We start from the raw sequence: 11,996 nt of genomic DNA on the forward strand, positions 1-11,996 counted from the left end.
TGGTACTAGTGGTCCTGGTAGCTAAGCCACCAATTTTGATAATTTGCTTGAAAATTTTTACTTGACATACCAAATACTTAAAAATATTTTACTTCAAAACAAACAAACTATTTGTGTTTATAATTGGTAAAGGAACTCACCATGATCTCTTCTTTTTTTTTTTTTTTTTTTTTTTGTTGACAAACGAGAATGTCCACACCTCTTCAAGTATTTAACTATTCCCTTGGGTGTATGCAGTCCTCTCGTACCAGGTTATTACAAGGAGAATTCTCACGGGGTGGCTCCAAAATACTGGCAAGAGGCTTCAAACCCAAAATCTCATGGATATTACGAGGCTTTAGGAACTACTAAACCATCCCTTTGGGGTTACTATGATTTCTTTGAATACTAGAGGACTGTTAGAGTTTCTATTTAATAAATGTGGGGGAGGAGGGTATAGTGGGGCTATTTGTAGTAGTTTGGAACCTTGCTGGTTGTGCTTACAAGCTGCCGGTTCACTTCCTGCCATATTTTACACTTTCAGTTCTTGAATTTTGTGCTTGTGGCAAGGGCATGAACTTGGGTAGGTTACCACTTTGACCTTCTAAACAGCTTTTGGGCTTTGTTGAGTTAAGCCTAGTTGAATTGGGCCTTGGAAGCTGTTCATACACTGTAGGCACAGTTGCCAATGGCCATATATGGTGTTTTGGGCCTTTGGTGGTGGGCTTTGGGCTTTAATTGAGGGAAGGACCAAATAGGGGGATGATAACCACCTTAAAAATAAGTTGCACTGTTAATATCTAGTACCACATATTAGTATTATGTTTGTGCAAAGCATGAAAATAAAGCTAGTCTAGCAACTGACTGTCTAAGAGGAGTCAACTAACATTTACATTAGATTATGGTAAGAAACTAAGAATATACATGTGAAAGCAAAAAAAAATTTTAAAAACATAATTTTTGAGGGAATGTACATTTAAAAATCTAAAGTTTTAACTATTTTTTTTTTTTTTTGGTATAGTTTTGCTTACAAAATAAGCTGGAAAAAAAAGTATAACACTTAAAGGAAGTGAATCTTTAAAAAGTTGTAGCTGTCAAAATTAGCCTAATAGGCTATTATAAAAAAAAATTATGCAAACATACATGCACGTCCCACTTTTTACCAGTTTTTTGAACGAAAAAGTTATCAAATAAAAAAATTTATTTTGTTCCTGATTGGCCTAATTATATGATATGCTAAAAACCCTTTAGGAGCACTTGTTTGTGAACCATGGAATTGTCTTGCTTCTGTTGAATTTGACATTTTATCCAGCTATATAAATGTCGTCCATGTTTTCATGTACTCTTTGCATTTCACGAAATGAGGCATCCATTAATAATAATAAAAAGGGTTTGATCAGTCATTAGAATGCATAAATAATTGGTCAAAAGTAAGAATAGCTCTTGGCCTTGAATTAAAAATTGACCGATATAGATCACTTTCTGGTAGCTTCTGTTTTGACAATAAATCAATCAATAATATCAAATATTGGACAGAAATATTGATAGCAGAGTACCACCCAACTATCAAGTGGGGGTCAGTTTGAGACGACTGCTGCCTTTTAAAAATATGAGAACATCATCTGCATAAAGAACAGTTGTTTCTTAAAATCTACCTAAAAGGCACACTTTACAAAATTGACAAAAGACTAGATCAGCTTTCCTTCACCGAATAAAATGCAAATAGCTTATACTTTTTCTAAAGTGGGATACTTTCAAAATCCCCACCAAACAATGTCGCTACATATAATCCACAAAAGAAAATGCAAGCAAAATTTTCTACATACTAATATAACTTAAGATCTGTATGGACTCATACTGTTACAAAATCAAGTCTCAGTGGCCAACTAGAGCCCCATTCCTGAATAATAAAGTAGATATAACAATCAAATTGAGTAAGAGGCAAGATATCAAGCCAAAGAAAGATGCTATATCATCAAGAAAACCTTCTCAACGCTTTCGTTCCGGCCGCCACTTGTATACTGGTTTAGAGGTGGGACAAACAATCTCATCTTCATGTAATTTGCGCTTCCGACCCTTTTTCTGTTTATTAAATTGGATGTTTTTATTCCCAGAACTTTGGTGCACAACTCAACAGTCAATAAAATTAAGGCAAGTTTAAGATGTAAATACCTGCAATTCCTTCTGCAATGCCATATCCATATAGAGTTTTTCCAACTGACTGACCCTATTCCTCCTTGCTTCTAGCTCTCTATAGGAAGTGGATGTTTTCCTACAAGGAAGACAAAAGAATAGGAAATAAACAACTGCTTTATAACAACACTGAATAACAACAAAGAGTTCAGGAGTCAAGACAAAAGGAAAAGGTAGAAGTAAGAAGCATTTTACGAACTAAATTGTAGGATAAATTGACCTTCAAAATTGTAATGAAGAATATGTAATTTGAGCCTGTACGTTAGGGTTTGTGTGGTTGCATTGGTATTTTATGCTCCTCTAAAATGGCAACAAATGCATTTGAAAATGTGTGCGCTTTAAAGAGTAAAGTAAAAAAAGAAAGGAAAAAAAAAGGAAAGAAAAGAAAGAATGGATGGAAACAGAACACCAAAATCAATTTATGATAATCCCCATAATTCCTTCACCAAAACTACTTACAAGAATCCTTCCACTATCGTCACTACAACCAATCTATCATCATCAATGCATTTGCCACCATTGCCTCATCAACATTCTTCCTCCAACACCATTGGCGTCACTATCACACTATCATCGCGACAACCAACACAATCAATGCCTTTGCCTTCACTGCCCCACCACCACTACTAGAACTATTATGGTTGTCACTGTCACAGTGACCACACTACCATCACCACTAAAATGACACTACCATTTTTTTAATAATAATAGATAAATAAAAAATCTATCATAACCCAGATTAGTTATGCAATAATTTTAATTGGAAAACTTGGAGTTCTGTGAGAATACATGTGTACTTGTGTTCGATATGCCTTTAGTTAATAAGGAAGTATTAAGGCCAAAATGGTAAGTATAATAAAAACCCTATGGCTCCTCCATTTTGTTTTATTCTTCTTTCACATCACTCCTCTGGTCCCACTCACCCCATATCTCCAGAACCCTCTAATACTCTGTTTTCATCTTTTCCACATTTTTCTCTGGTACTATTCCCACAGATAGCCTGCAACCTCAAACACCCAATATCTCCAAGCCCTCCACCATCAGCCACTCTAGTTCAGTATCCTAAGGCCTGCTGGATCACCAGAAATCAGAAAGATAAGATAGGAAAACTTAAGGAAAAGTCTTAAAAGTTTGTATGAATATATTTTTCTCCAAAATTAACAAACCTTATGAAACCCTAAAATCTGAGCTTGAGAATTTGGATTTTAGGGCTGGTCAAGAAATTTATGCTGAATTCATGAACTCGACTTTATCAAATTGCAAATTTGACTGGTTTCATCTCTAATTCGAAAAATTCACATATTGGTAACCAGTAAATGGGTAGGTTGGATCCTACATTTAGATTTAATAAGGACGCTGATGGAAGTGAATGGAAGACAAGCTAAATAAATTTATAGCAAATACTTCCTATTTTTATGTCTTTAAATGGCTTCGTTTTTTAAAATTTGAGGGAAGTAATGGGAACTAAATAAAAGATAAGTGAAACAAATTTAAATGGAAATATCTTCTCATGCTTGTGTTCTTAAGTGAGGTGGGAAATAAGAGAAAATAAAGAGATCTGGGAGAGCTTAACTTCACACAGTGCCTACCTTTTAGGCCTCACCAATTATATTCAGAAGAGTAAGGGTGTAAACAAACTGAGCCAACCAAGGCTTCATGGTGCTTGAGCTAGGCTTGATTGAATAGATATGGGACCCAAGCACAAATTGAGGTTTATTTAACAAGCTTGAACTCGACTAAACTCGCTATGAACCAAACTCGATCTCATCTTAGCTTTAAGCCAAATTCAAAAGACAATCAAAAAATAAATAAAAAGAAGAAGAAGAAGAAGAAGAAGAAGGGAACACACAGAATTCATTAATGCTCTGCCTTGGGAGTTTTTCCTATGATTGGAAAATTCTGAAACACATATATAAGGTGAAAATTGCAAAAAGTACAGGAAAATTCACAGCACACTATAAACTTAGAAGGACAAAAGAAAATAGATCAAGGAGCATAGAAAGAAAAGGAGCTCAGTGAATTGCTTAGCTTCTGAACCTCCACAATAGATCTAGAAGAGAAAATATAAGACTCAAAAAATGTCAAAAGAGATATCTTTGTAGTTGTTTCAATGAAATTGCAGGTGATGATATCAGTGAATAGGAGAAAGATGAAGTACAAGTGAGCGAGATAGAGATTGTGGATTTGTGGCTTGAGTCTTTTGAGGAATTCTTGATTGGAGAGAGAGAGAGAAAACAAATGAGAAGAAACCTTTGTCACTCAAGGAATTACATGGTAGATCTCAAGAATATTTGACTTACATATATGGACTTGTAAACCTCCCAGCTGAGCCTAGGTTGAAGAACTCAGATATGGTGTGGAAGAAGGATTAATAAGAAATAAAAGACAATGGACTAATGGGCCTTTTTTGTTTTTCCTCCCTTTGGCCTCAAAAAGTTCTCATACACCAGCTATTCCCAAGTTGGAGAAAACTCATACATGAGTTTGGCCTCAATTCTCCATGATCTATTGGAGCCCCATATAATGTTTTCAATCACTTCTTTCTTTGTCATCCATAGCTCCTTAGCCTAAATATGACACTAAGAACTAGTGCAAAACAAGCTTGAAAACCATTCTCCAAACATGAATAAGTTACTTAGCATAAATTACCAACATTTGGAACTATACAACTTTGTTCTGGAAATCTTCTTAACCTCATCCTTCCATCTCTTGAATCTTGTTGAATTAAGTCTCGCTCCATAAATTCTTCCTAAACACAATCACAATAATTATTTGCATCTTTATCTTCAAAAAAATAAAAAGCTTCTCGTGATTCGGTAATATGTTGATAGAAGAATTATTAGAAATCACATCTTTCCAAGTGAAAGTATCCATCTTCAATAAAATTCTCTTTCAAATTTCATCAAACACTCATCAGCTATTCACATTAACATGTGAATGCAAACCTTCCGTGCCCAAAAGAACACTAAAGACTTGCATCGAACACTTGGACCATCATCAAAGTAGACATCATAGCTGAGTAAAAAATCCTAGTCTATGACACAAAGTCTATGACACAAAGTCTTTCAAAATTTTCATCCTTCAATTCAACTACACACGCCAACCAATCTTCCAATTTGCCTCATGCTGCAAGTTTTATATATCAATCATCATGAAAGGAATATTTGCCTTCTATATCATCATTCTCATCTTCAAGACCACCTTTTAGCATGTCCTAGGGTTTGTGGTTGCCTTTTGACATCTCCATACAGGCTCCTGCTAGTTCCCATCGCTATAACACTCGTCAAAAATCTTCAATCATCTGCCTCATGTCAACCATCTCTACTTGCGGGTATTGATTTCCGCTATCCCCACAATCTCTACCACGACCAACCATAGATCAAAGTTGCAACCTTTGACTTAAATCTGGATTTTGTGACCTAGATCTAAGATCTTTTGCTCCAATGCGACTTGATGCAGTGAACAGAACTTAGAATGGTGTAAAATAATGGTTAAGAAGAAAATTCTATCAATAAAAAAAGATTACAACTAAAAAATGAAAATGGGATTGGAGTTGGAATACTAAAAGCTCAATCTCTATGCTCAAAAGAAATATTCAAATCTGAAATTTCATAAATTGGGTAAGCAAAGACTACCTATAATAAATCAAACGAGGCTAGAACCCTAACCGTTCATATTATATATAATAATTAGATCCTAACCATCCAACTTCATTAAAGTCACATGCTAATCACTTGACCTTCTAAAATAATCAACAGATAAGAATAAATTAAACATAGAGAAATAAAAGCAATGGACTATTTGGCCATTTTTTTCCTTTGCATAAATTCTCATTTAGCAACTGGCTTTGGCCAAACTTTTGGGAGCTTGGCTCATTTATGAGCCAAGAAAACCCTTCAATCAACTCATTTGCATCTTAGAGAGGAGCTGGAAAATGCTCAATTCATCTGTTTGTTTATTTATATGTAGACATAGACACACTTGGTTGAAATTAATAAAATAGATGCATTAGAAAATAAATTTAACATATTTCATTAAAAGGGGGCTTTAACTTCCAATGAAGAAACTCAAATATTTGAAGATGTGTTTGCACTTATCTCCCCATTATTATTGATGGAATTTTAAAGCCAAACATAATGTTCATTAATGAGTGCATAAATAATCTATCTAGGATCCATAGCCGACCCCAAAATTTTGGGACTAAGGTTTTGGTGTTGTTGTGGCCACATTCAACGTTCAATTCTATTGATTTGAAACATATGCTAAGACTAAAACCATCATGATTTTCTTCAAATGTATAAATGACACTTGCAATGTCAACCAAATAGCTAGTCAAACTATCACTTTTCTCCTCCATTTCTAAAATATTGGAATGTAAAAGTACCAAATTAGATCCTCGAATATCACATCTATGAAGAGCAAAACGTCAAGTTCCAAAATTAACAAAAATAATTAGTCGAATCAATCTATATTCCTTATCAAAAAACATTTTGTCTATACCTTTTACTATCATTGAAAACATCATTAGTAGGTACCGATGTGCTTTTCAAAGAGTGAAATTGTATTTCTTTAGCCTCCTCCCTGCAAGAAACATCAAAAGGATAAAACAGATCCAAACCCCAAATAGACAAGAGTATAAAAAGGAAACACGGGAAGGTGAAAAGAACAACATAAAAACAGAAACAAAGAAGATTTAATAATCATAGCATAATTGATGAAATGGATAAAAGTTAGTCAAGAGTATAATGCCTTGAAGAAACCCATTTTTAGTTCTCCCCATGGATTGCTCATTGCCTTGGAATGCCCTCTTATTTTTTCCAAAACAAACCAAATTCTACAGAAAAGATGGATGCTTTGATCTCCAAGCAATATGGCACCTCCTACTAACACAATTTCCCTTCTACATGAGACAAGCTCAAACCAAGAGACACTAGTAAGAGAACTGTGAACGAAATTGCTCCAGCTATAAAGCAAAGTAGAAGAATGTGGTCCACCGTTTCCCCATCACAACGACACAAGCAGCACCAATTAACAAGGGGCAGACCCCTGGATTCCTACAAATCCTAATATTCATTCTCAACATAAGAAAACCTATATTCCTTACAATTTTCTAGCCTTTACCCCCCACCAAATCCTGACCCTAATTCCTTAAATTAAAGCTGTCTGAGAACTGTCAGATCTGACCCAAGAATTTCAAATCTGATTTGACTTTGGTCCCCTTTGTTCTACATCATGTAATTATTAGTCAACCTACACTTTTGGTGATCCAATCCTTCGTCATACCATTATTAGTCAACCTACACTTTTGGTGATCCAATCCTTCGTCATACCATTATTAGTCAACCTACACTTCCAAACCTTCTCCATTTGCAATATGGAATATCAAACAAAGAATTCACTGCTTCCAATTCTCAAACATTAAAGGCATGTATAGATATGATAATCCATGATCGCATCCTTACCTTTCAAGATACCAATTAGGAATGAATGGAAGCATCACAGGGCAAAGGGAAGACTATTTGGCAACACATCACTGAGTGTGTACCCACTATTGACAGTTTATAGTACAATATGATGGCGATATAAGTATAGCCGCGAATAGTTTATGATGGACCAAGTATAGATATGATTTTTTTGAAATTGAGAGGGATTAGAAATACTTGATATAATGTGTTAGGATGAGCCTATGGCATAGACAAGATGCTTTAATGATGTTGTTAGGCTGGTCCTCAAAGAGGATTTGGTGTAGTGCTTCCAAAATTTTCTTGCAAGTGTGCTCAGTGTAATATACTTCTATGAAGCACGATAGAAAGTATATGGAGAGATGCATGGCCAAATCATGCTCACTATGTGCAAGTGGAAGTCGTAAGTGAACTCCCATGAAGAGCATTCACTATAAGAGTAACACCTAGGAAAATGGGAACAATTCCTAAGGCAGCTCAGATGACTGCTAACAATCACCTGTAGTAATGCTAGCTACACATTACTCTATTGCAGTTATTTATCCAAAAAAAAAAAAAAAACTCAAATGCAGTTACATGGCCAATCAAAGTGGCTATAAAAGCCTCCCATTTCCTAAAATCTAAACAGTAAGTAAACTTGCTTGGTAAAAAATGTTCTTTGAGTGAGTGTGAGGGTTTTAGACTGCAGGCATCATGTGTATCAGCTCGAGTAGCGTGCACCAACACCAAAGGTCCCATTTTCTGTTTTTCTGATCATGAAAGAAAGCAGAGCAAGAAGATGGAGGCTCATGGTGCATTGGACAACGAATGAGTGGAATAACTCAGTGTGTGGTGTTTTACCATCATGCAAGGTATGCTGAAATCCAATATTGTACTCTGCCATGATGTCTAACAATGCCCATAATCAAGTGATTATTAACAGCACTGACTTCAGGCTTCACATATCGAACCATGCCAAACATGGACCAACAATTACACAAAGGGTATCCATTATTATTAGACAACAATTTAGCTGTTTATTAACAATTCCTTCAATACTTGATTCTCACACCATGTGTCATGCCAAAACCTCACCCATCGACCATCTCACGCCACATATGTTCCATAAAAACCTCCCCACCCACACTAATACTCAGTCATAAACAACACCCATTCAATTGTCAAAATAGCAAATAGTAAAAATAAGAATGCATCCAAATAAGAATTAAGAGTTAGTAAGTTCAAACCTGTCTTCAGCATAGTAAACATGTCTATTTGATTGCTGATTATCAACAGAGTGCAGCACGGCTGCCAGCTTCTCAATTTTCTGCATTGAACCATGGAATTCCATAAGCAAAACCTTCTAGAAAACTTTGCAAAAAATTTTTTTTATCAACCATGAGTTTTACAGTAAAAAACACTGATCTACCTTTTTCTCGCTTTGCAATTTCTGAAGAATATATCCCATATCTTGAGTCTTCATCAGCATAAGCTCTTCTGAAGTATACTTGTTAGCCTCACTCCTGCAACAGAAAGCTTACAAATCAACTTGGATTCATAGGTGAAATTTTTTTTTTTTTTTTAAAAAGCTAAAAAAATCATAAAAATCTCATTCAAATATTACTCTAATTTATGGACTCCATCAACAGTTCTTGATTTGATCATCTTGAAGTAAAACTCATCTGGGTTTCTAAAAGCAGCTTTCTCCTTAAGTTTCTGTAGACCAAAAAAAAAAAAAAACCCATTTACAAAACAACCCCATTATGTATTTGAGAGTTTAATTACTAGCTAAACATGAAACAAGAACACTTACCCGCAAAGTATCCTCCTTTTTGTGAAATGCTTGTGCACGCTCAACATAGTCCTTGTGTTTTTCAAGAAGCCCAAATTTTTTCCTTGCATGTCTGGACACAAAAGTACAATGAAAAATGAAAAACCATATATATATTTGAAAGGGTACAATGTAAAAGAAATTGTTTTCTGGTGAGACTTACGGTTGAGCTCGCTCTTTATGAGCTCGTCTACTGACAGCATTCCTTAGGGACGACATGTTGAGTAAAACAAAGCAATCACCAGCAACCAACACCTACAAGGTTCAATTTTTCAAAACCCTTTCTCTCAAAGTTCAAAAGTGATCCAAGAAAGCACGGACACGGCAATTTGCCCTTGCCCGTGTCCGTGTCGTACGAGTACGCCTCGGACACGGCGAGGAGAGGGGAAAATTAAAAATCCTAACCTGAAACGCTGCGTTTTGAGAGTATCCCTTTGCACCCAAAAATAAGTTTCCTCTCTCTCTCACGCCGATCTCTTCTTCTTCTTCTTGTGTGGGAGAGCTGAGCAGCCGATTTCTTCCCTCTTCTTTGTTTTTTTTTTTTCTTCTTCTTCCCTTTTGCCCTACTTGGGAATTGGCACGGCAGCCAGGTGTTTCAAAAATATATTTTGGCGAAAAAGTCCTTACATTTTGGGCTTAATTTCATTTTAGTCCTCAAATTGATTTTTCACCTACTTCTATTTCTGAAAGTAGAAAATTATTTTCATTTTGGTCCCTACTGTCAACCCGCTAATATAAAAATTCTATGTGGTAGACAGAGTGTCTTGTTTGGTGACATGACGCTGATATGTGTATTAAAATATTATTAAAAAAACGTTTGTTAGCATTTTTTAAATGCCACGTCAGTATTTTAATTTTTTAAAACTACATTAGGAATTTTTTTTTTTAAATCTAATATTTTTTTTATGTCTATTATATTCATTGGGATAAGTACCCTTTTTTTTTTGCGAAATTACATTTTTGGTCCCTATATTTTGGGTCAATTCTCGTTTTGGTTCCTAAATTGATTTTGCTCATAGATTAGTCATTGAAATAAAAAGAATCGACTCTATTTGGTCATTGTCATCAACTCAATAATAAAAAAATGCATATGTGGCAAATAGAGTGCATTGTTAGCATGTTATATGCTGACTTGGCTAACAAAATAATAATAGAAAATCACATCAGCATGCCATGTCATCATCTAAAAATAAGAAGACACAGTGAATCCTTTGTGCAACTTGAAGTCCTGAACCCTATCTTTCTTTTTGGATGGAGAAACATATCTATTTCCACTCATTTGTTTAACACAAACACATAGTTGTTATGCAAAGATAAATTTAAGGAAATATAATTTCAACCTCGTAGTTAACACGCCCCCATGCACTAAATGCTTGGGGATCTAAGGGGGAAATAGTTCAAATTGTTGAGTTAGCAGTATATTATAATTATCTAAAAAAATCTTATAATTTTATAATTTATAAATTAAACTAATTTTAAAAAATAACAAATTAAATTCTATTTGTTCAAAAGTAACAAATTAAAGCTTTAGATTTTAAAATGTAACAAATTAAAACATCATCAATTATTTTTGAGGTTTAAATGTAAGTTGAAAGTTTAATTTGTTAATTTTAAAAACTTTTAGGTTTAATTTATTACTTTAAAATTGTAAAATTTAATTTATTATATTGCTTAAGCATGCATTTGGATTGAAATGAAAAATTAAAATTATTTTACTATTCAGCCTATTTTTGCTATACTATTTATAGGTCTCACTGCACTTTTTGATACTATTCATGGGTCCCACTATACTATTTCAACTAACTTTTACCTTTATTTACATTACTTTCAACAATAAGTTTGCAATTTCAGTAAAATAAGCGGTATCTAAACAGATTCTAAATTTTAGTGTTTAAAATGAAAGTTTAATTTGTTACAGTGGGGACCCCGAGGACCGAGGAAGAATACAACCGCTGTGACCATCATTCATTCTTCAGATGGAAGCACTTTAAGCTTGAAGAGTGGGTTTGCCCTAGGATATGATGCGAAAAGACAAAATACTTCCTAGAAGTCCGAGTGGAGAGAATGATGTTGAGAAAGAGAGTCAAGGTAGTTGAAAGAAGTTTCCTGTGAAAGCTCACCTATTACCTCTGCATTAAATGACTGGCAACAGTTTTATCAGCTGCATTGATGAGGAAATGACACCTGAATAGTAGATTCACAGCTAAGCAGCTCATTCTACCACCTTTAACAGCAATCTAATAGGACAAGTGTCCTAATGAGGGCCCAGAGGATCACAGATGGAAGGCTAAGATGCAAGAAGCTAAGGAGTATATAAAGGAAGAGAACTTCCAGATGAAGGGACTCGATAAAAATGAAGGAAAAGAGATAATAACAAGAACAATGATAGAAAGAAAGATAGAGAATAGTGTATATCCTAGCATAAAAACATCTTCCTCGGGTGAGCTTGTAAAGAACCACCAATATACTTAATTTTAACTTCGGTTCATTCCTTTCGTGTTTGAATCTTCGGACTAAGCTCAACTTGTTTTATCTACTTCCTCTTAACAAAT

The 11,996-nt window shown here is 34.7% G+C and overlaps 1 protein-coding gene across 1 annotated transcript; it reads right to left on the reverse strand.

Moving 5' to 3' along the window:
- Positions 1-1,677: 1,677 nt before the first annotated feature.
- Positions 1,678-10,017, reverse strand: LOC142618263 (putative U3 small nucleolar RNA-associated protein 11). The gene is made up of 9 exons (XM_075791171.1): positions 9,850-10,017; positions 9,608-9,699; positions 9,427-9,517; positions 9,238-9,329; positions 9,043-9,136; positions 8,861-8,940; positions 6,673-6,753; positions 2,152-2,251; positions 1,678-2,061 (listed from the first exon to the last, which is right to left on the reverse strand). The coding sequence occupies exons 2-9, from the start codon at positions 9,661-9,663 to the stop codon at positions 1,969-1,971; spliced, it is 687 nt and encodes a 228-aa protein (XP_075647286.1). The 5' UTR covers positions 9,664-9,699; positions 9,850-10,017; the 3' UTR covers positions 1,678-1,968.
- Between the last annotated feature and the right edge of the window lie 1,979 nt (positions 10,018-11,996).

This window comes from Castanea sativa, chromosome 12 (assembly GCF_040712315.1).
Source record: "Castanea sativa cultivar Marrone di Chiusa Pesio chromosome 12, ASM4071231v1".
Lineage (NCBI taxonomy): Eukaryota > Viridiplantae > Streptophyta > Magnoliopsida > Fagales > Fagaceae > Castanea > Castanea sativa.